The sequence below is a fragment of the Podarcis cretensis genome (genome assembly GCF_951804945.1).
Source record: "Podarcis cretensis genome assembly, chromosome: 12".
Classification (NCBI taxonomy): Eukaryota; Metazoa; Chordata; class Lepidosauria; order Squamata; family Lacertidae; genus Podarcis; species Podarcis cretensis.
The window spans coordinates 34,578,622-34,604,160 of record NC_137181.1 but is presented as its reverse complement, the minus strand read 5'-3'; the positions used below and the strand labels follow the sequence as shown (position 1 = coordinate 34,604,160).

Genomic DNA, 25,539 nt, shown 5'->3' with positions numbered 1-25,539 from the left:
CATATCTGCATGAGAACCATATGCACACCTATACACATCTTGCTGTGATTTGACTCTCACTGGCTCTTGCCAGCCCTTCTTTGTTCCTTCAGTGTTCGTCATGTGTTTTCAGTACACAAACTATATAGAACAACAGTGGAACGATGAAGGACAAATGTACCCATTCAATCAGCAAGCTGGAATACTTACAAGTCATTTCACTTACTGGCACGCCTTCAAATATAGGAGGCAGCAATATCCCGCACAATCTGTGAGGCACATTGCAGAAAAGTTGATTCCTCTTTCATAAGGTTCTGACTTCCTGGGGAGAACTTGGTCATGGAGTCTTAGCCAAGGACACCACTTGCAGCTATGATCAGGGGTATCAAAGGCTACTAGCTATGATGACTATGCTCTGCCTCCACAGTTTGAGGCAGCAGTGCTTCTGAATACCAGTTGCTGGAAACCGGGGGGGGGGGGGGTGTACCTGTGCTCCATTCCACTCCAGGTTTCCCATAGGTATGCGATTGGCCACTGTGAGACGAGGGGGGTTGTGCTGGCTACGGGAGGCCTGGAAGGCCACCGCACAGCCTAGCAGAAGGCCACGCCTTCCTCGCAGCCCCGATCCTCTCACCGGATGAAGGGGGGTAGCGCCGGCTATGGGAGGCCTGGAAAGCGACCGCACTGCATAGCAGAAGGCCTTGCCATACTCGCAGCCCCAATCCTTCCACCAAATGATGGGGGCAGCGCCGGCCACAGGAGACCTTGAAGGGCGCCGTGTGGCCTAGCAGAAAGCCGTGCCGTCCTTGTGGCCCTGATCCTTCAGCTGGATCCTTCGGCTATGGGAGGCCTGAAGGCCACCACACTGCCTCACAGAAGGCCTTGCCATACTCGTGGCCCCGATTCTCCTGCAAGATGAAGGGGGACTGCACTGGCCAACTCTACCTAGAGAGGCCAAGGATTGAACCTAAGACCATCAGACATGAGACCAATGCCCTACCACTGAGCCCAAGGGTTACCCTCAGCCTGCTATATGCTATGTAAATCATTCCATCTGGAAGTAATCCCACTTAAATATTTCAATTGTTTTATTTTTAATAGCCTTAGAATCAGAATGGAGGAAGCATATATATGTCATTATTGATGTGTATTTATTGGTAACTGTGAATGTTGAAACCAGAAGAAGAGATGTTACATAACTCCAACACTTTCCCAATATTTCATATATTTTAAAAGACCAATCCTTTTTGGAATGGAGGTATGGGGAAAGTATTGCATTATCTGACTGATTCTTGCACAATGGTACTGTCAGGGCAGGACTTTGGGGCAGAAGCCTGGGGTCCCACTCAGTGTGGGTTGGCAAAACCAGCAGGACTTGCTTACCACATTTGAACATAAGTGCGGCGGGGGGAGAACCCACCAGATTACCATCTATAGAGGAGGAACCCCAGTAAGAAAGGTCTGGGGTGGGTTGGGGGGGCTGTGTCAAAAATTACCTGACTCCACCACTGCTCTTCCCTCACACAATGCACCAAAGAGACCTGCAGTTTTGCACCCCATAGATTATAAAGAATTACACCAGCGTCGTCGTCGCTGGGGTTGGTTCAAAGCGCTGAGCGTGAGCGCTTGTGTCGGGGCTGCTGTGAACTTGCCGCGTCCAGGCTCATGCATAATTCTTGCTAGGGCTGGGCTTCCCCCTTCGGCGTCTCCTCCCTCCAGCCAACTCTTAGCGAGGTCATTCCAATGAGAGCGAAGGAGGCGCTCAGACAAGGTCGCTTTCCCCCCTCTCTCTTTTCTGGAGAACACACCAGCTGAGCGCGAGAGGAGAGGAGTGTGGTGCTGAATTTAATCTGCCTTCGCCAGCCTCAAGGATATCCAGACTCTTATTATACAGCGTCCGCAGAAAGAGAGAGCAAGGCAGAGACAGACACCCCAAAGGAGAACAAGATCGATGCCACCGCTGAGGAGAGTCGTGTGATCAGGAAGCGTCTGGAGAGCGCGCGTCGGGGAGGTTTGGGGAAGAAGGAATCAGCACCTCGGACAACTCCCCGCTGAAGCTTCCTTCGGGCTCTGCGTGGCGGCAGCGGCGCTTTATCCGCTCCGGACTTCCTCGACGCCCAGCACCGAGCAGCGCGAGAAATCCACCTCCCCGATCCATCAGCTGGAGGCGCACCCAGATTTAGGATCTCCGGCCCGGCTTGGAGAGAGAAGCACGCCCAGACTCGAGGCCATCAGGCCTTCACCGCTGTGGCTATATGCCTGCCCGCTGCTGCTGAAGAAGAGGACAAAAGTTTGCCGCGGAGGGGAGAGCCCTTCTCCTCCCTCTTCCCTTCCCCTTGGAGAAGGCGAATGCGTCGCTTTCGGAGCTGATTTGGTAGGAACGATGACCGAGCGAGGATGTGCACCAGCAGTCAGATCATCGGAGGCCTCCTGGTGCTCTCCGTGCTGGAGATAGGGCTGGGGGTCTCCAGCGTGGCCGTGGGGGCGGTCAGCTTCAGCCTGGCTCTTTCCGAGCGTGCGCCTCAGCTGGGAGACTCTTCTCCGGTATGGAGCGGGGTGTGTGTACGTTAGCCATTTCACTCTCTCTTTAACTCTTGATGGTGATGATGTTGTGCTCAGCGGGTGCTAATTTTCCATACGGCCCTTTCTCTAGCTTGCATGCTCAGTGCACTCTTGATATTTGCATGATCCATGTGTATAGACTGCTTCCTTTCTTCCCTCCCCTCCCCTCCCAACCTATTTTAGGACAATATAACCTGAACTTTATTTGAACCCTCTAGCATAAAATCTCACACCCCACCGCAGCCTTCATCAGATTTATACCTGCAGAACACTGGGCCATGCCTTTGGCCATGGAAAAATCTACAGTGGGGTGTAAAATTCTTCCAGCTGTCCTGTTCCATGCAAAGCCATGAGGGAAGGATCATAGTTCAGTGGCAGAGTGTTCATCATGCATGCAGCTCCCAAGTGTCTCTAGGTAGGGCTGGGAAAACTCCTACCTGAAGCCCCAGGTCAGAGCAGATAATATTGAGCTACATGAACCAATGGTCTGACTTGGTATAAGGGGTGGGGGTGGGGGCAGGCAGAATTCCAGGACCCCATGCAGCAGAATAGGCAGAAGACTCCCAAATGGAACAGGGGTGGCTTAACACTTTGGAAGTAAGCGAAGTAATGCACATTGCCATCTTAAACCAGTACCCCCCCCACCAGATGTTTATGTCTAAAATTATCTAGTTGCACCATTGTGCAAAGGACCAGGTGGTAGTCCAAAGACAGAAAAGGTATTTCCAAATGATGCCAAGGACATGCCTTAGACTGCATATTTCTGAAAGAATGAAAAGGAAGCATATTCTTGCAGCATTACATCATTTTATTGTGATCAGGATAGAGCAACTGCATCTTTTAGTCAGGATTTTACCAGGAACTGAAAATGTGGACAAAGTCAGTCAACACTCAAGCATATTCACAATTCATTTTGACATCATATGTTGTTTGGTTGAAATCACTTACCACCACCACCACTTTAAATATCAGTAAATCAAATATTGACACCTCAGCTTCAATAGAGGGTGTCCTTCTTCTTCTTCTTCTTCTTCTTCTTCTTCTTCTTCTTCTTCTTCTTCTTCTTCTTCCATCCATTGTAACTATTTATTGAATGAAAGTACATTGTACTGTTTTCTATTGCAATTCATGAGACTGGGATCCAATGTGCTTCAGAGCTCAGCTTTAGGCACCCTTCTCCTAAACATAATTTTTGGAAACCAGTCCTATTAATTTAAATGGAATTTGGTGCAACCCAAACAAAACTAAGTAGGTTTAATTCCCATTCAGATTAATTGAATTTTAAATCTCAGTTACATTATTAAATCATTACATTATTAAGTGGGATAGGACTTACGTATGTGTAACTTTCAATGTTATGCCCAGCATGGCTAACATTGTGGTGCATGGTAATAATCATCAATGCAGCCATCATGGAGTAGCAGTGGAGTTTTCAGCTGAAATTAGTTAGGTTACAGTGGGGTATGCTGACCAATGGTTTCACTTGCATTTGTATAAAAAGCATAGCATACAAGGTATATTTCCTCACTGGTTCTGCTTAAATCATTAGAAAGCAAAGCAAATGTGACCTGTATTAGGATTCATAATTTTAACTGCATAAGAACTTTAAAACTTAAAGAGAAACAAAGTGGAAAAATATTAGAATCATATAGACATATATTGGTCAAATAAAAGAAATGATGCACAAGGTGTTTTGAAAGTGCACCATTTCCTCTGATTTTAGACTAAATAGCTGCATATTCCTGTGATGAAATGTCTAGTTAGTACATTTACCTACATATTAGTACATGTATCTTGGAAAGTAACAGCAGTACATTAATTAAGCTGCTGAGCCACAGAAGAAGCACTTATAGATTGTGGTAAGAGCTGGGAATCACAATTTCACACTTTCAGGTGGCCTGAGTATAATAGTGGGCATGTGTGTGGGGAGGTATAGCTTTCTGAAGAGCAGGTTGGCTCCAACCCAAATTACTTGCACTTAGATCCCAATGAAATCAATGGGACTTAAGTTCCAACAAACTTGGGTTGGATTCAACCCTATGGCTTTTGTCAGACTAGGAGTAATCATTAAACCTTTGAATGGCAGTGCTCAGCTGAAGAAGCAGCTGTGGATAAAAAATACTGATACTGATAATTTTATAGGTATAGACAATTAGATAATTAGGTGCAGATTCTTATTAGCCTAGTGGGTTTCCTGCCTCAGTGTGAGCCTGGAAATGTTCTACTATTATGAAGTTTTATTGGGTAAGGATCTTGCATATTTTTAATCTATTTCGGAGCTTCCTTGCTAGTTGCCTCTGTGCATACCGATATGAGTACACCTTAAAAAAAATGATATATGAACAGCCTGATCTAGAACATGGTTAAAACTCATGATGGAGTCATCCAACCATATTAATTTGCAGCTACCTTGTTCCACGTGGATAGTACACACATAGCAGGGTACACAACATACAGGATGTATGGGACATTTCCACAAGCCTGGGTTCTGGGTGGATGCCTAACTTAAAAATGTGCCATGCTGTATGGTTTTGTGATCGCATCCTCAAGTATTTGGTTTCAAGCTTACCTTTGCTAAACTGTCATTGTTTTCCCACAAGGGTGAGATCTCTGCCTTTTTCAAGAACTGTAAGGGGTATGAGCTGGTTGATGCAGTTAGATGTACCCTACTCAATGGCTTCTGAGAGAGCTAATTCATACAGTCACCTTCCCCACATGATACTGGCCAGGTTGTAACCCTATCAATGGCGCAGCAAGCTTTCTGAGACCACTGTGTCTGTTCTGTAAATGTGCTCTGTTGGTTGGACTAACAATCTCATCTTAGACATATTTGCTCTGAAGAAGGCCATATTGAATTCATTGAGATTCATGTCCAAGTAAGCATGCTTATAACTGCAGAATTAGGCTTAAAACTGAATGGTTTTGTTTTAATTGCAATAATTTCAGGTATCAGAGGGAGAATAGGTCAGGTAGGGTGGGATGAATTGCTTCAAACTTCTGAAGAGCAACCCATTAGAGGAAAGCTGATTTTTATACACTCTTCCTAAAAATAACATGGAAATTTAATTAAAGGCCTTTGACCCACTTCTGTCTCCAAATAGCTGCAACTAGATGGGAGCCCAGTTTCACACATAAGTGGCTAAAGGGAAGGTTACTATGGAAACCTTAGCTCAGAATATCCTGCTTTGTGTAGATTGAAATCATGCACATCTCTATTACACATATTGTCTCACCAACCACAATATCCTATTAAGCTGCCAAATGATATATTTGCTTTTATTTGTTTACTGCCAGGCACCTTTAGCCACCTTTTCTATTTTAAAAGAACACTCAAAGTGGCGAAACATTTATAAAGCAGAGAATAGCAGTTGAATGCACCATCACTGCCAGTAAAGGTTTAAAAAAATTACCCCAACATTGTTACCCTGTAATTCAGATACAGTTAAAAAGTATCTCAAAAGCCAACTGTAATGAATATATTTTCACAAGGGGAGCAGAAATGGGACCAGGCAGACTTCCTTAGGGAGGGTGTTTCATAACTTTGGGATTCCATAACTTTGGTGTTTATACCTTCTCATTGTTGTAAACCAATTTATATTGACAACAATGGTATGCAGTATAGCCATAGTTGCAATATGTGGACTCCAGTCCACAGCAGTATTTTTTTGCATAAACAAGCCCAGTATTGAAATTGAGGTCACATTTGTGCAGAGTTCTGATGCACAAGATAGTTTTATTGCTAACTGCCTTCATGGATTAAAAAAATTGGTTCATGGTTAGTAGCAGACCCACCAAGATCAATGGAGCTGCTCAAATAGTCAGAGCTAATTGCCTGCATAATGATAAGGGTCATGTATGAGTGGAAACTTGTTCATAACTGAAGGCCAGTTGGAAACATACTGTGAGATGCAGACTTTGAGGTACTGGGCATATTCTTGCAGAAACTGGCTATATCAAAAGATGTGGTAGACAAAGCCTATTACACTTCCTGAATACCCAAGACATCTGGGTGGAGCAAGAACACTAAAAAATGTTGGCATCACTAAATTGATTTAGAAATCTTGGGGCAGAAAAGCCATATAAGAATTGTAGGGTTTTGCTTACAATGGTACATAATCCAAAGACTGTCTGGCTGCAACCATGAAAAACATTATTTTAAAAGAAAGAAAACCAGATATTATTTATATTTAATGGGAGCCACGTCAGTCATACCATATAGGATGGGGGGGGGGACCTGTGACTCTCCAGATATTGTTAGACTCCCAAACCCCATCAGTCTCAACCAGAATGCTCAATGGTGATGGGTGATGGGAACTGCAGACCAACATTTGCTCATCTCTGTATTCATGATAGGGATATTAGACCTGGAAGATCCTTGGTACCAAGGATGGTCCAAAGACGCTAAAAATTCATGGCTTTGCTTGGATGAGAGTAGCCCACACTTAGAAAGATATGAAGCTGTCTCATACTAAATCTAGTTCAGTATGGTCTTGACGCTAAGGGCTTGGGTGAATATCTTGTCAGCTCATCTACCAGCTGTCTTTTAAGTGAACCTGGGACTTCTGAACCCAAAGTATTTTGGAAACAAGACGAAAGAGTCATCTTATGCAAACATATGGGAGCAAGCTCCATTGACCACAGTGGGACTTACTTCTAAACAAACATGTGTGGGATTGCTCTGTACATGTCTGATTAAAAGGAATTTGGACTGTCAAAATATAGCGCTCTACTCCAATAAGGAACCTCAGAACAGAATGGTAACACTAATTACAAATGTGAGAGCTAATGAGTTTTCCAAGCTCAAGAGCAGAAAGGTTAATATATCCGAGAAGAGAGAAATGAAAGGGGAAAAAATACATTAAAATATGCAGTTAAAATATATTATGGATCTGCTTCTGTTCACCTAATTTTTCTGGCATTGAAATTTGGCATGGTTCTCACTCTATAAGAAATCAGTTTTAGTTAAGGCAACAGATACTGGAAGAAGAGTCTAGTTATACGGCAACAACCTAAAATCAATCACTCAGTTAATCTCATCTGTGTGGAGACCCTCATCTTGCTTGTGATATGTCTGTCCTCTCAGTTATACAAGTGGATAAAAGACTGAAATACAAAAATTCTTTGAATCCAGCCGTTGTATGCTAGATGCCTTTCCACTTGTATTACTTGTCATAGTCATACAATGTGAGGTGTAATTAGTCCTTTGAGGTGAATAGAATTGCTGCTAGATTTGACTTTTTAAAAAATCTACTACTCACACGGAATGAGCTGGTTCTCCATAGAAACGGCAGAACCAATTGCACGAGCGTGTTGAGCACACAGGCATACACTGCGAAGAGAGTGACAGCATGCATACAAATTGCCTCTACACACAGAGGAAGGCATGCAAGCATGCATCCACCAAAAAGGAAGAATAAATCTGCTTTAAATAATAATAATAATCCTGAATTATGTAAGTCACATCAGTGGTAGTGCATGTGCTAGCTACTAACTTCAAAAGTGCCATATCAGTTCAGTGTTTTGATTTCTCAAACAAGAAGTGCCCAGGCTAAAAACTGTCTAGGATCTAGACAGGCCTTTCTTCTCATTTCAGATGTTTGAGAGGGCTGCTGGCAGTGGTTCCCTGTGGTGCTTGGAAGTCACTCTGTTCATTAACAAGAGAGACACCCACCCATTCGCTCACTTGCTCTCTTCTTCACTTCCTCTGATTCTGGGCTGAGCCCTGACACCATGGCGTAGCAGGCCAGGGAGGAAGCACCACCATTTATTGCACAGCAAGGATGATGATGTCATTTCCTGGAGGGGGGTATGATTGGCCAATCCTCTTCATGCCAACCATTTCATTAATCAATCAATTAATGAGATTTAATATCCTCCTTCATCAACAAAAAAAACACACATCTAAGTGGTTTACATAAAACAATATAAAAGGTTCATTGAACAATTCTGATCAAATCAAATGATAAAAGCAGGGTATCCAAACAAAAATAAAACCAGAAGTTTTAAAAGAAATATACATAATGCAGGAAGCTCACAGCCTATGCGGGATTATGTTCATACTAAATCATGACTAAAACCAAAATCGTGTATAGTCAAAATGCATTGGGTTCAGTGGTGGGCAGGATTGCCAAAGTTATTTCCTCCAAAAAGCTGTCCCCTTTCCACCCCCTTAAAAAAAAAATTCCACATGTGCGTAAAGCTCAATGTGCACAAGCTAAGTGCACATAAGTTGTGGGTTTACTGTAAAACCACATAACAAAATGATGTGCTGCCCTGGGTTCTTTTGGGAGGAAAGGCAGAATGTAACTTTAATACATAAGCAAATATTAAAAATACATGTATGGGTAGGTTTGATTTTTTATTTTTTTTATTTTGTAGCAGGTGCTGAAAACAATACAGTGAAGGCTCCTACCTAACATTAATGGGCAGGGACTTCCAGGGAGTAGGTGCTGCCACAGTGAGGGATCAATTCCTTGTAGATGTGAAACATACATCATGTGATACTTGTATAAGTGCTGCTTCCACAGATCTAAGCAATCAAGTGGGCACATATGGGGTAAGGCTATCCTTCAAGTAAACTGGTCCCAAGCTGTTGAGAGCTTTAGATATGACCCCTGACCATTAGGTCCAGTCGTGACCGAATCTGGGGTTGCAGCGCTCATCTTGCTTTATTGGCCAAGGGAGCCGGCGTACAGTTTCCGGGTCATGTGGCCAGCATGACTAAGCCGCTTCTGGCGAACCAGAGCAGCGCACGGAAACGCCTTTACCTTCCCGCCGGAGCGGTACCTATTTATCTACTTGCACTTTGACGTGCTTTCGAACTGCTAGGTTGGCAGGAGCAGGGACCGAGCAACGGGAGCTCACCCCGTCGCAGGGATTCGAACCGCCGACCTTCTGATTGGCAAGTCCAAGGCTCTGTGGTTTAACCCACAGCGCCACCCACGTCCCACACCTGGGAGAGTACCTGAAGGTAAAAGCTAGACATAGTCTTCCTCTTTGCCAACTTTCTCTGCTAACCTGGGATCTGTTCTCTTAGATCACGGGTCGGCAGACTAAGGCCTGGGGGCTGGATCCAGCCCAATTGCCTTCTAGATCCAGCCAGCGGACGGTTCGGGAACTGCCACGTGGATCAGCGTGGGGATTCTGATCGTTCGGGCTGCACCATTCCCCCCCCCCCCCGTCTCCCTCCAAAGTCTAACTTGTGTGTGAATATTAAGGAAGAAGCTTATGTAATAGCAAGCACACACACAAAGCAAACCTGCTAACTTATTGACAGTTAAGCATTTATATCACTCATACAGAAAACCCCAGAAAACCCAAACTCACTTCTGAAATGAGTGACAAATGAGTGGCATTCAAATGCCAAAACTGATCCAATGATTATTCATTCTCTGAATCTTCTCTCTGGTTTAGTCACCTCTCGGTCTGCCTACAGTAAACCCAGTTAGGCTCCTTTACAGAGAAACTAGCTGCACCTAATTTCATTGAATGAATTCAGTGGTATTTTAGGTGCTCTTCAGACAAGAGACACAGATGTGTGGTAGCCCCTTTTTTGTGTGACACAATCCCATCTGCTGATTTGGATTCTGTATAGTCACAGCCCCAGCTGCACGGACTTGCTTCAGAGAAAAGCAGTCCAAAGGCAGCGGCAGCTGTGAATAAGGGCACCTTAGTCACAACTGATCTAAGTCACTGATTTCAATAGAACTTAGAAGCAATTAGCTCAGAAACCTCCAAGCGCCCCTCTTTCCCAGGGACAGTCATGGATTTACAGAAGCCACCCCAGTTTCTGATTTGATTCTAGAATATCCCCCTTTTCCTTAGGACACCGCTGTTTTTCACTGGAGAAATATTGGAGGGGATGGAGTTATGAGACCCCTGAGCCAATCTTTAGAAGACACCTGAAGGCAGCCCTGTATAGGGAAGCTTTTTTTTTTTTAATGTTAGATGTTTTATTATGTTTTTTATATATGCTGGGAGCATCCCAGAGTGGCTGGGGCAACCCAGTTAGATGGGTGGGATATAAATAATTAAATTACCGATAGTATTAGTATTAGTATTATTACTCCCTATTTTCATTGGAGAAATGTTGGAGGGTATGTTACCTTCTTCTGGATAGAAAGCATAGTTTTTACATGGGGAAATCAATATCTACACTAGACATGTCTTTTATGCCAGTTACTCGCAGGCTGATGCTATGCATTTTTCTGCCCAGGGACTTCGGTCACTTTTGGGAGCATGGGAAGAGGGATGAGTTTCTAAAGCTTTCTGTCTTTACAATGCTGCTGCTTCAGAGTGGCCAGAAGCCAAGAGCAGAGGCATTGGGACATCTCAGAAAAGAGCTGCTGCAACAGCTTTGGCATTGGGCAAGCAAACTTCCTAGTACTACAAAAAGGTTGAAGGAGACCATCTTCCTTTGAGCCAGTGTGGTGTAGTGGTTAAGAGCAGTAGTCTCATAATCTGGGGAACCGGGTTCGCATCTCCGCTCCTCCACATGCATCTGCTGGGTGACCTTGGGCTAGTCACACTTCTTTGAAGTCTCTCAGCCCCACTCACCTCACAGAGTGTTTGTTGTGGGGGAGGAAGGGAAAAGAGAATGTTAGCCGCTTTGAGACTCCTGAAGGGGAGTGAAAGGCGGGATATCAAATCCAAACTCTCCTCCTCCTCCTCCTCCTCCTTCTTCTTCTTCCCATAATACATTTTCTTTTTCCTCTGCCTGTCCTCACATACCTGAATCCCACAGCCAGAATCTTGCGAATCATGGGTGGTGTGGGGATGCAGGGCTGAACACCCCCCCTTCCATGATCTTCATTCATGGGTGCCCTGATTCACCTCCCTGATTAATTTATATATTTGGTTTTTACATGCTGCTTCACAAAATAGCTTAACTCGGTTGGTTAGAGCGTGGTGCTGATAACATCAAGAATGCAGGTTCGATCTCCATGTGGGAAGGCTGCATATTCTGCTTTGCAGGGTTCTAAGATTCCCCCCAAATAGCCTGGTGGCCAATCTCTAAGACCTGACACAATCTCTAAGACCTGGAAGGTCCACACCAGTGCTTTGCAGCAACCTAACTTGGATGTAGCCAGAGTATGTTTTAACTGTGGCCAGAGATCATCTCCCCAAGAAGGGATATGGCTGACAAGCTGGGCAACGCTTATGGAAGGCACTACAAGCAGCAGTAGCCCAGGATCTAAACCAGGTGTAGGAAAGCTTTGTCCCTCCAGATGTTGCTGAACTGCAACTCCCATCAGCCCCAGCAAGCATGGTTCATAGCCAGGGATAATACACAGTTGAACAACATCTGGGGGACCCAAGCTTCCCCAAACCTGATATAAATGCTTCCCCCGAGCTTTGCACCTCTTTCTTAGTGGACAGTGCAGCCCCATAACAAAGACTGACTCAATTGCATTCCTTAAATCATTGGCTGACAGCGTCTCTGTATTATGTACAATGATCTTCAATTTTATTTTTAGCTTTCCACCAGCCTATTACTGTCTCAGGGTCTGCTTCCTAAGTTACAGAGAGTGTCCTCCACAGTTTATGAAAGGAGAGACCTGGGTCTCAGCTCCTTGCCTCAGTTCCTCCCCTCTCTGCTCCAGACCCATTTTTTCTGCCAGCAAAGAATCTGCAGACAGCCAAATCATAGCATTCAATAGATCTTCCAAGCACTTCCCGGGTTGCAGGCTGAATATATTTTAGTCGCTAGGAAAGAAATTGCCTGTAAGGGAATTTATGGCAGTCTTTTCGTTTTGGTTTAAGAAGCTCAAGTGGATCAGAACAAAGGCAATTCATTTCCAAACTACATCAGGAACTTATTGGATTAATGAACATTTCGGCCTGAATGGCCTCCCCAAGTAACTTTATGCAACCGTTTATGTATTTTTTTGCCTCCAGTAATATCCAATGACAGTTTATTCGTAATTGGAGTTTATGCAGATTGTGACATGTCTTGCTAACCTGCTTTCTATGCAGACTGAGGATGTGGACTGGAGTAATACACAAGTAAAAACAATCTGGGCAGAGGATGAGAATCATACTTGATAAAAGTAGTTGCTTCAGGCCAAACATGATGTGTGTCAGAAAATGTGCCTAGAAAAAAAATGAGTGAGCAATTTTCCACTTGACCCAGACTTTCTGCACATGGGTCCAAGTGGTTTCTCCCTTGCCCTGCTCCTTTCCCCCTAGGGAAAACCCATTTTCGCTCTAAATAGGAGCAAATGTCAATCCGGATAAAACCTGAATTGCTGTTTGTTCCAATTGAGCACTAAAGAGTGGTTTTCCCCAGGGGAAAAATGGCAGGACAAGAGGAAGCATGGATTAGCCTTAAGTGTGTGTGTGTGTGTGAGAGAGAGAGAGAGAGAGAGAGAGAATGAATGAATGAATGAATGAATGAATGAATGAATGGAGAAAGAGCTTTAAAATGCACCAGGAGAGAGCTGAACACCCCCTTTTGCACCTGGTAGGGCTCTGTAATTGAAAGTAACATGGAAGAAAGCTGGCAGGTGAGAACCAAGTTTGGAGAAGAAAAGGGTGTCTAGGGGAGTCTGTGGTCCTCCAGATGTTGGACTCCACTTTCCATCCATCAGTTGCAGCCTGTATGGTCAATAGTCAGGGATGGTGTAGTCCAACAATGTCTGGAGGGCCCCAGATTCTTCATCCCTGGTTCACCTACTTTTGTCTTTCCTGCCTATGCTGCACTTTAAGTCACTGCACACCCCTGACCTTTTTATAAGATATTGGCAAGCTGAGTCTTGCTGCTGCTCTCCTGTATTATCGTGCCTGTAGCCTCACTGCTATAGGTGGAGATTCTTCCTATGTCACAAGGTAGTTAGTTTGGGGTACAGATGGTTCCAAATTACTGAATACCTAAGGAATCCTCCAGGCATCCTGTTTATTGAGAATTCAGCTCAATTAAGCTACACAAAGCTTACACCGAGGTTAGACTATGTCTACCGGAAAAGCTAATTGTGATGTGTCTATGTATCAATGATTGCATTCCATCAAGTGATCTACCACCAGAGAGCAGAAGTGCTTCCAAGCTTGAGGGGGACATAACAAGAGAGCCAGTGTGGTGAACCTCACTTCACTACAGAGTAATTTGCCATGTTGCAAGTACCACTGCTGCATTGTGGGTTGCTGGGCCCAGAGAACTACTCAGAGGTGGTGACACCAACTAGTATCCATGCATGTGTGACATCTTACACAGTGTTGGGCTTAGGTATAACCAAGCACACTGGGTTCATCTTGGTTTTCCAACCATTAATATTTACAGACCACAGACCACTCTGACAGCATTTAGGTCTGGTGACATTTGAAACAGAATTGAACTTTTTCAGGAGGATGAGGTGGAATGAGTTGAGTTTCCCTAGATTTTAAAATAATAATAATTGAATGTTAATGTGAAACAGTGTTTTCATGTGTAAGCACTGTATGGTGGTAAATTGGAGGGGTTAAATTTGGGTTTCTACAATTTCTCTGTTGAGAATAAGAAACAAGTTGGACATGCAGTGCGATTCATGTAGCTATTCTTGGAAGTCCGTTGAAGTATGTTCAATGATGCTTATTCTCAGGAAAATGTGCTGAAATCTAAATTCCCAGTTTTAGACTTTGTGCTTCAGTTTCTGCACTAAATACATCAGATTCATTTATTGAAATTCACTGTTTGAAATTTTCTGTGCATGAAGATGCTTGACTTGTAGCATTTGGCTGACTTTTCCACATTAAGTATAATTGGGTTCATGACCATTATTGCCACTGGTTGTCATTTCTTAAGGCTGAACTGAGAAGGAAAAGTAGAATCCATAGCCCTACCATTTTGACCAGAAGTAAGAGGATGACTGCAAAACATTTTTGCAAAAGGAGAAACATTCAATAGCTGGTTAATAGGAAATATGAATAACTTTGCATGCACTCAAGGATAGATATGACTTGCCAAAAGGGCAGGCTGTAGCTGACCTTGCAAACAGGCATAGAAAGAGACTTTCAGAGCAATCCTAACTATAGAATATCAATGTAACAGGTTGGCATAGTTTGACTCATTCCAAGCTCCATCTGGGAGCCTCTGGAAGGGGCTGTTGCTGGCTGAGTCTGCAGGTGAGTGTGGGCCTAAGTGTTGAGGATTGGGCCCTAGATGACAGGATGGAGCCGAACAGGGTTTTGAATAAGTGTAAGACTCCCCTTTCCCTTTCGCACAACTCCTCAGAAGTTCCCCTTTTAAGATGGCTGCAATGGGAAGTTGATGTGGCTCCAAGATTGACGAATCCAAACTCTCATCCCAGCGGATTTTGGATTTGGTTTGTGCTGTTCCTAAATACAAAGAGGTTTGTCTGAAAACTGTTTTTTGAAAGAGTAATCCTGTCATCTAGATATAGCCACAGCTTTAAAAAAAAATGAATATTCTGCTACGGTTTTCGTTGTTTTACAGCGCGGCAGAGTTGACGCTGCTGTTCTAGACTTTCAGTTATGACATATGTTCTTCTTGTTGTTACAGTTTCTGCTTTGTGGAGCGTGTGGAATACTGTGTGCCAAAAAAAAATCAGGACTTGTCGTAAGTTTTTGCATGACTTGTATTATGTATCAATAGATGAAATGCAAACTGCCGTGTGCCTTGAATTATTTACTGCTGCAAGACGCCATGCTCCATCTCCAAAAGGACAGTGGAAAATGCCCTTGGGAAAGGTAGGTACTTTCCTACCCTGGGCCAGAGGCGAGCGACCGGCAATATTCAGTTTAATTCTGTGCTTCCCTTGGCCTAATCCCACAGGAGAGGGAAGCCCTGAGGGCAAGAAGGAGTGTAAGAGGAGGAAAAATGGGTGAAGGAATGGAAGGAGGAGGTGGGAAAGCTCTTTGAAAGCTGTCAGTTCAGATTTCTGGCAAGAATGAGGTAATCCAGTGCTATTTTTCTAGAAAAAGAGGTGCCAGAACTTGCCTCGTTCCCTCGTTAATAATAATAATAATAAATTTTTATTTATATCCCGCCCTCCCTGGCCAAAGCCGGGCTCAGAGTGGTTAACAACAGTAAAAATAGCACAATTTACATAAAATCACAGCCAATTAATTAAAATACATTCTAAAATCGATTCAGAATCAAATTAATTGCAACCATTGGGCTAGAGTTCTGTGAGGATTATAGAAGGAGAGAGATCAGACTGTGCCTTGGCCAAAGGCCTGGTGGAACAGCTCCATCTTAGAAAGATGTCAAGTCCTGCAGGGCCCTAGTCTCTTGTGAAAGAGCGTTCCACCAGATCGGGGCCACAGATGAAAAAGCCCTGGCTCTGGTTGAGGCCAGCCTAACCTCCCTGTGGCCTGGGCTCTCCAAGATGATTTTATTTGAAGACCTTAAGATCCTCCGTGGGACATACCAGGAGAGGCGGTCCCGTAGGTACGAGGGCCCTAGGCCATATAGGGCTTTAAAGGTTAAAACCAGCACCTTAAACCTGATCCTGTACTCCACCGAGAGCCAGTGCAGCTGGTATAGCACCGGGTGAATGCGACCCTGTAAGGAGTCTCGCCATGGCATTCTGCACCCGCTGGAGTTTCTGGGTCAGTCTCAAGGGCAGCCCCATGTAGAGTGAGTTACAATGGCAATGTAATCCCTTATAATGGCAATGGCACCCACCTGAGAGGTGTCAGGATTCAGTTCCGGCAAGTTCCAGCTGAAAAAATGCCCTGATGTTATCTAATATTATGATTTATAATGGCAAAGAGCCCACTGATGCAAAACAAAGAAGGACAATCTTACCTAAGCTCCTCTTTAGCTTGGCTTTTGATATCTGAGGTAGACCCCTGTTGAAAATAAGCTTGAAAGAAGCATTCTGTGGTAGCCAATATGAGAAGCTGTCCAATCTGCCTGGCTGTGGCGTATGTGGTACCCACAATGGTTTCTATGGTTTGCAGATGTGCCCACAGGCCCCAAAAGAATGGCAACCCCTGTTACACATACTAAGAAAATGTACACACAGGTGTCAGAAGTTCTGTAGAACTCATAGCTACTTCTTACACCTTTCATGTGTTCATTGACATGCTGGGTGTAACTGGGGTCGAAAGCTGTATTTCCATGAAAGCTCACCTCCCCCCACATGTGCCTACCTGATTTTCTTCAGAGGCCCTGCTATGGCTATGAGTACCCCACCACGTGAAGTGCAGCAGGTGGCTATCAAGCAAAGGGCCTTTTCTGTAGTGGCACCTCAACTGTGGAGCAGCCTAGAGAGGCTCACCGGGAGGCTGGTGAAGAGTTGTTGTATTTCATTCACCTAGGCTTTTAAAATTTATGTTTTGAATCTGGGCTGTACATCATTTTATGCTGCCTCTGGGCAAGGAAGATTTTTCTTGTTCTTTTTGGCCGTCTTTTATCATTTATGGTTGGTTTTCGGAAAATCTAGATTCTTGGAAATGTAGAGTTGGGATGGGCCCAGAGGGTCATCTGGTCTAACTCCCTGTGATGCAGGCATCACAGCTGAAGAATCCCCATTGCATATACAGTGGTACCTCGGGTTAAGAACTTAATTCGTTCTGGAGGTCCGTTCTTAACCTGAAACCATTCTTAACCTGAAGCACCATTTAGCTAATGGGGCCTCCTGCTGCACCGCCACTGCACGATTCCTGTTCTCATCCTGAAGCAAAGTTCTTAGCCTGAGGTACTATTTCTGGGTTAGCAGAGTCTGTAACCTGAAGCATCTGTAACCTGAAGTGTCTGTAACCCGAGGTACCACTGTAACATATTGGCCTGAATATAAGCCACACTTTCTTCCCAAATTCTGACCGTGCAGCTTATATTTGCGACCTTACGGTATGCAGCTAGGAGTGTGGGGCAAACAGCACCAGGAGCTCCCCCCCCCCGAGACTGAGGAAGGGGAAAGTCCACCGGGAATGCAGCACGGCTCCCCCCCCCAGTATGCAGCCCCCCAGTATGCAGCCAGGAGCAGCAAGGAAGGGAGCGAGTTATATTCAGGTATTTTTTTTCTCTTCTTTTCTTCCCCCTCACTCCAGTTTTAAAGCTGTGGCTTATATTCGTGTGCGGCTTATGTTCGGGCCAATACAGTATTGTTTGCAAAATACTTTGTCATCACCTGCCCAGGGGAGTTTTATTTATTTATTTAAATGTTTTGGGCCGTGCGGCTATATATCCGTCAGTCCGTCACTCTGCTTTCTAGCTCCCCTGCACCGCAATTGCCTTCTCTGGCCGAGAAGTCCATGGTAACATGATCTTTCTTGTCTCCTCCTAGATGATACTTTTCTCAGCCTGCTGTATCTGTGGACTAATTGGAGGAATATTAAATTTTCAGTTCCTTCGGGCTCTGACAAAGAAATCCTCAGCTCTCTATCCTCTGCATGTCACCTCCATGTCCCTGGCTTGCATCGGCATTGGTGGCTGCACTCTGTCCTCGTGGCTGACTTGTCGGCTAGCCAGCTATGAGCAGAGAAGAATGTTTTCAGAAAGAGAGCACTCGCTGCATCACTCCCACGAAATGGGCGAGAAGGTAAGTTGGGCAGTCTTCCCAAACCGTTGCATTTCTTCCCGAAAGGCTCTTCTTGTGTTCTAATATATTCATTCAGCAGTAAGGGGAAGAATTCAATTTTCGGCTTTACAAAGGACTGGGAAATGAAACACTGCCGTTTGGTGCACGCTTCGTTCTGTTATAGAAAGCTATTTTTGGATACCGTATCTCCGCAGTACACCCATTTCAACAAAATGCGTCAATTATCTACATTGTTCCATTGTATAAGACAGACAAATGCTTAGCTGCCAAGTCTAGCACTCCCTAAATAACCTGCTTAATTAATGTGAATATACAGACACACCTCGTTGCATGGAAATATTGTTTCCAGTGATATTTTCCTAGAAAAAGAGGTGCCGGAACTCGCCATGAACGCCTCCCTTATTCCCTTATAATGGCAATGGTGCCCACCTGAGAGGTGCAGGAACTGAGTTTTGGCGACTTTTGGCTGGGGGAAAAAGCCCTGAGTGTTTCCCCCTGCTTAGTACTTTGTAAAATGGAGACAGTCCAAAGATTAAATCTATGTGGGACAGGGATGGAAAACCCATGGCCCTCCAGATGTCCTTTTGAATGACAACTCACATTGTCTCTGATCATTGGGAGCTGGGAATGATGGTAGCTCGGATCCCAACAACACTGGAGGCCACAGGTGAACTCCACCCCAATGTTGGAGGTCAAGCTGAACAATCAGCAACCCCATGCAATGGATGTGTTGTTGGTTTGTACTGCTTCAAACTGCAGGTGGAAGAATCAGACGGCTGAATTTCCCCCACATATTCCCAGAGCATACAAAACCTGCATACCAGGTTTGAGGTTTGAGCCAGGCTTTCTGGGGATGTACAAGGTATTCTTAGCAAGAGAATGCCCTTGGGCATCTGCTCCTATACTCTAAAGAGGTACAGTCCAGCACTAGAGTATATTGCCAGAAGTTGCTGATTGTGTACATCTGTACAGGAAGTACAACTTTCTATATATTGATACTGACATGCTGCCTGTTTCTCTGCCTCATTTGTGACTGTTATATTAGAGATTGAGGGGTATTGAAATAACCGACCTGCCCAGCTGCCCAGTGGTACCCCCGACACCAGAGTTACCTTCAAGGTATGCTAAATTCTAGAATGCTACGATGCTTGGTTTGGTTTTTAATAACTCTGTAGCAAGTTTAGTTTCCTACAGGAATGCATAATCAGACTTGGGGTGGATCTACACACAGGGGGGAAATGCTATGAATAAGTCAGAAATTAAATCTTTAAAACAAAAGAAAGAAAACATTTTGGAAAATCGCAAAGTTTTTTTGGGTTTTTTTGGTCTCCAGCGCTATCTTGTGTTGTATGTTTATAACACATTCAAAGCACTATTTTTTGACTAATGTAGCTGAGTCCTTGGTTGGTGCTTTGAAATCACCCCCAGAAGTCTTTATTCACTTACAATACTTCTAGGAAACATGACACAGAAAACTGCACAGTAAGATGTTAGAGTTGGAAGTATGTTCTTCATTTAACTTATTGATCCTTATTGTTGTTGTTGTTTAGTTGTTTAGTCATGTCCGACTCTTCGTGACCCCATGGACCAGAGCACGCCAGGCACTCCTGTCTTCCTGCCTATAGGCATCCAAATAAGCATTTTGTTGAATGTACCGGTGGACTGACTTACACCTTTTCAAATCAGTATGCACTTAAAATACAGACCCTTGTCACATACAGCCAAATCATCTTTTAAAACAAAACAAAACTTACACTTTTTTGCATTGCACTTTCCTGATTTAGACTGACATGGTAAGTGCCACACTTTTTAACAACAAAAAGAGGTGCTGGTACTGTGTACCCTTGAGTACCCCCTGAAAAAAAACCCCACAAAGCACTACATAGTTGTAAGCTTAGTGTCATGAGTTAAACAATTTCGTTAAAAAAACTGACCATCAATAATCATAATGACTTTCAGAAGCAAAATTCAAATAGCTAACTTTATGTAAGCATTTTTGAATGAATGTACTGAGAATTTATTTCTTATAATAATTTTTATTAGTTTTCATTTACAATACTCCAATAATAGCCTCATTATAACAATGCCAAATTATAATACAATTACTAATACAATTACTAATACTAATTACTAATACAAATTAGTAATACAATTACTAATACAAATACAAATACTAATTATTCAGATGCCAAATTATATAATTTAGGTGACCCCCCACCGCATGCTAGAATTGATGGCTTGATGATTTACTTTATTTCTGCATTCCAAAGTCTTATTAATTTCAGTTACACTCCAGTCAAAATAACAATCCCTTATACAACAACTTATATTAACAACTTCCATTTGTATTGACATATTAAATGATTTATAAATTTACAGTTAAACATTCAAACTATTTCCTTGCTCTTCCTGTGTGTGGCAATTATTCTGTCTGTGATGTTTCTTCCTGTCCTTGTAAAATATTATGTCTATCTTTTCCTGGTTGTTGCTCTTCTTCATCATGCCTTGGGTGGAGCTAATATCCTGGCAAGAGCCAAGTACTGAGATGAACTGCGAGTGAAGCCCATTCCCCCCTGTCCCTGGGGCGAACTTGCAAGGATAATTACCCTCAATCATCCTTGTTTTTTCTTTGGCAACGATCTCCTGCTGTAGTGGGTGTTGCCTTCATTAAGGCAGACCGGAACCGGAAGCCCAAATGAACTGAGAATTTAGACCTCCCCCCCCAATAGCTCACAAAGGATACAAAACCATGATGTTGCGCTTCCCATGTGAGAAGTGCCTAAAACGGCCCTTTATCCATCCATCCTCACAACTCTCCTGAGTTGTTCTCCTCTTTCAACTATTTCAACAAGTCTGGATTTGTTTACACTATGAAAAGTTATATCTGAGACAGAATCCAGTTATAATGGGTATAATCAGGGACTTTCCTCCTCCTCCTGTATTTTAATGTGATAGTACTCATAGTACTGATACACCCTCCGTTATCTCTGATCATGTAAGCAAGCTCCATAATTTCCTTTTTATAAATGGGGAAACCTAAGCAAACACAGTGACTTGGTTGACTGAAGAGCTCCTGAGCCCTCCTCCAATATTTGTTTTACTGGATGATACTGGCTTTCACTGGTGACATCCATTGGCTGCTTAATGGCTGAAGGGATGTTAAGTTTACTCATCTCACTCTGTTTCCCAGCAGACAGGTATCTACATCACCACATCCTCACCTCAACCGACATTATCTGGCGCCCTTCCTGGAAATCCCAGCAGAGACCAAGGTATCAAATTGTGACCCAACTGTCATCTCTTCCATAATACAAACATAGGTTCCATTTCTTCCATGGGGCATTACAGAACAAGACAGATTTATTTTAAGAAACTGCTTAGGGCGACCATTAGGGAAGTTTTTTAATGTTTGATGCGGTATTGTGTTTTTAATATTTGGCTGGAAGCTGCCCAGAGTGACTGGGGAAACCCAGCCAGATGGGTGGGGTATAAATAAGTTATTGTTGTTGTTGTTGTTGTTGTTGTTTCTGCTGTTACCGCTTGTCAAATACACTTTTTCAGTCACATGCTATCTGCTGTCTAGGGTGAAGGAAGGGCAGATGTCCTGTTGCTGTAAAGAGAGTTGAAATAACCAGGAGGCAGATCCCAACAGCACTGGGAATGAAGAAGAAAGAAGTCAGTAGACCAGGGGTGAGGAGATAAGGAGTCTAGGGCCTTCCAGATGACATTGGACTCCAATTCCCATCAGCCCCAGTCACCATGGCCAATAGTGAGGGATGATGGGAGTTGGAGTAAAACAACTAGATGAGCCACATCCCTTAAGTAGGTCCACATCTCAATGTGAAATATAAGTTGTTGAGAAACAGAAACCTATCAGGACCTAAGGAGAACTGGAGCTCGAGGGCCACCATGAATAGAAAGTGAAAGCTAAGTTAAAGCGGCAGTGAGGCAGATGCTTAACACAGGAAAATACCAGACAAGTCATAAAACTTCGAGGGATGGGTGACAACCAGGCCATCAAGCTTAAGAACATAAGAGCCTGCTGGATCCAGCCAGCGGTCCGTCTAGTCCAGAATCCAGTGGCCAACTAGATGTTTATAGGAAGACCGCAAGCAGCACTCTTCTCCCCATGGTTTCTTGCAACTGGTATTCAGAAGTGTACTGTCTTCTGAATTCATAGCCATTTAGGGTAGTAGCTAAGCTTCAAGATCAGTTGCAGGTGTACAGGGGATGTCTTTATTTTAACTTGTTGCCTTTGTGCTGGAAGGGGTAAGGTTGGTGAAGAAGCTTTTGCTATGCTTCCGTGCGTAGCATCCTTCCATTTGGGTGGCTGAAGAATGTCTGGGGATTTTTTTCTAGCTCTCTCATACAATCACTTTTCATTACATCATGTTACACAGCATTAAGCTCCCCTAACTGATGAGCCGGGGAAGCAGCCTCAGACCTGTGGGCTGCAAACTACCAAGGCTTTTTCACACCCATGACTAAGGGCGCTTCCAGACTGTCACTCTTTTGGGTGGGATTCAATCATACCCCAGGAAATTCAGGCTGTGCAATTGAAGCTGATTTGGAGCCCTCACACAACAAGCCTGATTTCCAAAAGATCAGAACTTTTCCCTAATAAGCAAAGGGATGAGGAATGACACTTGCTTGGGATGACACTTGCTTAGCACAATGTCTTCTAATCTCACAAACAGATCAGAACGATGGCTCATTAAATGTTCATTTACTTATACTTTTCTATGCCACTTTTCCCTCCAAGGAGCTTGAGGTGGTGTACTTAATTCTCCTTCTCCTCATTTTATTTTCACAACAACCCTGTGGGGAGTAGGTTAGGCTGAGAGGGAGCAACTAGCCTAAGGACAGACATCTTTAGAGCTTCATGGCCAAGTGGGGATTTGAACCCTGGTCTCCCAGGTCATGGTCCAACACTCTAACCGCTACACCATGCTGACTCCTAATAGTCAGGGTCATCCAATCTCTCATTGAACAGATTGTCTGGCAGCTGCATACTGTCATTGTGTGGCAATGCACCCATGGGCTGATCATTCTGGGTGGAAAAATTCTAGGAAAGAAAATCTGGCACAGGCCAGATGTGAGCTTCAGTCCTTACGTTGCTTAAATCTGTACTGGCTAATTAGCAACATACAAAGCTGACCAAAAAAAATGTCTTTAATCATAACTCCCCATTTTATGCTTACAGGAAATGACAGACAACATGTGTAATGGAGGCCCACACCTAATTTATAATGGAAGAGCCTACTGAACAGTTTACAGTTTTCAAGAAGAACAACTACTTTCAGGATTTTCTTTAAGAGGCAAAGATGTAGATGGTAGCGACTTTTGAGAGAGGGCACTGGAAACATGGCGGCTTTTTATTTGCAATAAATTCACAGCTGAAAACAACAACAGCACAGTGGCATCTCCTTGCAGAGATTCGTCTTGATTTTCTCTCCTGTTATTTGAAGATATTTTACTGCATATTTTGACGATACACAGTAGTGATAACGTCCTTAATGTTTTCTTCTTCCTTTGTCTGAATGATTTTTGGATGGCTGTGATCATATTTTAAAATGAATTTTTCAGACTCTTACTCGGGCTCGCCTTATGACGATTTTCTGAAATTAAAACTAAAACACAACAACCCACAGACGTGAAAATGGAGAGCATTTAAACAATGGATTGCACAATGGCAGGAATGGAAATGAGACTTGAAAGGCTCGCCTTTCCTATGTAGAGCCTAATGAATGAATTATGAGCATGCTGCAACAACACGGATGTCTTTGTTTTGAAAGACAGAATGCTTTAAGGATGCCATAAGTCAAAACCTGAACAATGCCTTGCTGTAAAGAAACTGTAAATATTTCCAATTTGTGAGGTATATTTCATAATTTGTTCATACGAGATGTCAAATAAAAAGAAACCTAAAAGTGTGACAGTTCAGAGTATTTGTGAAAATGTTCCACAATCATCCTGAAAAAGATACATGGGAACAAAAACCCCTGATTTTGACTGACCTGTACCTCCTAACCACTACAAACAATCTCTCACATCCTGACAGAGTGGAACAATCTCCTGGCATGGATGTTGGATTATTTTAAATGGAAGATGGCGACTTCACTTCCTATCTCTGTCGCCTGACACGGAATAGTGTTGCACTGAGTACCCAAGCAGACACAGCTAGTTTAGCACAGGGCTATCCAGATTATTTGCCCAGGACTTAGTTAAACACACCAGGTTGTCCTCTGTATCCACAAACAAATTGTGAATGATAGATGCTTTATTCTGGGCAGACCTGGGATGGATCTACACTTGTCGTTTATAACGTTAAAAATGTGTTATTAAAATGTGACACTAGAGGGCACTGCAGAGCAGTGACCCACTGGCAAAGGGAAACTGCCATTAAGCATTATAGATCGTTATACTTTATAACGCTTAGAAGGTCAATGCAGATCCTGCCCTGATGTTTAACACCACCACCAGTCCAGGGGGTCAACTGACTAGCACACACAAATTCTAACATGTAGCAGGGGAAGCAGAAGGAGCAAGGCTTTGATGCAATAACCCTCCTTTGACTACCTCCATACCGACCCCTACCTACAATCACAGGGATTACAACCAAAGTATAATTAAATTGCTTGGTCAAACATTGCTGCCAAGTTCACAGACTCATCCTTATCACAAGCAAGTGTATAACAAACTCAAGTAGTTCAGCCGAAATTCACAGTAAAGAGGCTTCCTCTGCCAAAGGTGCCGCTACAATGCAGAGCGCTTGTCCTCTGCATAATTGACAATCAGGATCATGTGTAAGCCTTGCTTCTGGGGAACGATGATCTGGCTTACACCCAGGTCATAGATTGCAAGAACATAGACAATACTACTTTTCAGGGCACACAGATCTGCAATGTGTATATCTGCGGAAGCAGGATCTGGGCCAAGGACAATAAACCCAAAGTGTAATTGAATTGCTTTGTCAGACGTTGCTGCCAAGTTCATAGAGTATAGACAAGTAGGCATACATCTGTGCACAGCATGAAAGCTCTCACAAATGCAAAACATGAAGCTGCCAAGAAATTTATGTTCAGGTCACCCCTTTCATTAAATCAAACAGAGAGGCATCAGTATAAGCTAGATCTGTTTGGTTTGATTATTACAATGTATTTATTCACATAGAATAGCTTATCTTCCCCTTTGCTAGAACTAGAGAGAGATGATATAAGTGGGTCTTGCTGTAAATGTTTGATGCATCCTTGAAGGGGACCATTCTTGCCGCCATTCACCCCAACCAGTGGCTTGCATTACCACTGAAAAGCAGTAACTTTGGCCATTAGTTATATGCACAGTCACAGGAAGCACAACTGAGAGCTAGCATTCATCATTTGTGGTCAAAGAGAGACCTCATGCATTCATCCCTCTGTTACAGGGATGGCTCGTGTATCTTGCCTTCAGAGATACAATTTTCATCTTTCTGGTCCTGTGAATAAGACCTTAGGGCCTTAGACTCCTTTCACCCTTT

General features: G+C 43.6%; 1 protein-coding gene across 5 annotated transcripts; it reads left to right on the top strand.

Annotated features, from left to right (window-relative positions):
• The first annotated feature begins 1,133 nt into the window (after positions 1–1,133).
• Positions 1,134–23,959, top strand: TMEM196 (transmembrane protein 196). Of its 5 annotated transcripts, none has more exons than XM_079947954.1 (6): positions 1,137–2,535; positions 15,035–15,091; positions 17,769–18,023; positions 19,069–19,142; positions 21,214–21,295; positions 23,227–23,959. In XM_079947954.1, exons 1-6 carry the CDS (start codon positions 2,377–2,379, stop codon positions 23,287–23,289), a joined length of 690 nt encoding a protein of 229 aa, XP_079804080.1. In that variant the 5' UTR covers positions 1,137–2,376; the 3' UTR covers positions 23,290–23,959. The 5 variants fall into 5 exon arrangements, with proteins under 5 accessions (XP_079804082.1, XP_079804080.1, XP_079804081.1 ...); XM_079947955.1 differs by having other exon boundaries at positions 1,138–2,523; XM_079947952.1 differs by having other exon boundaries at positions 1,139–2,541.
• The last annotated feature ends 1,580 nt before the right edge of the window (positions 23,960–25,539 follow it).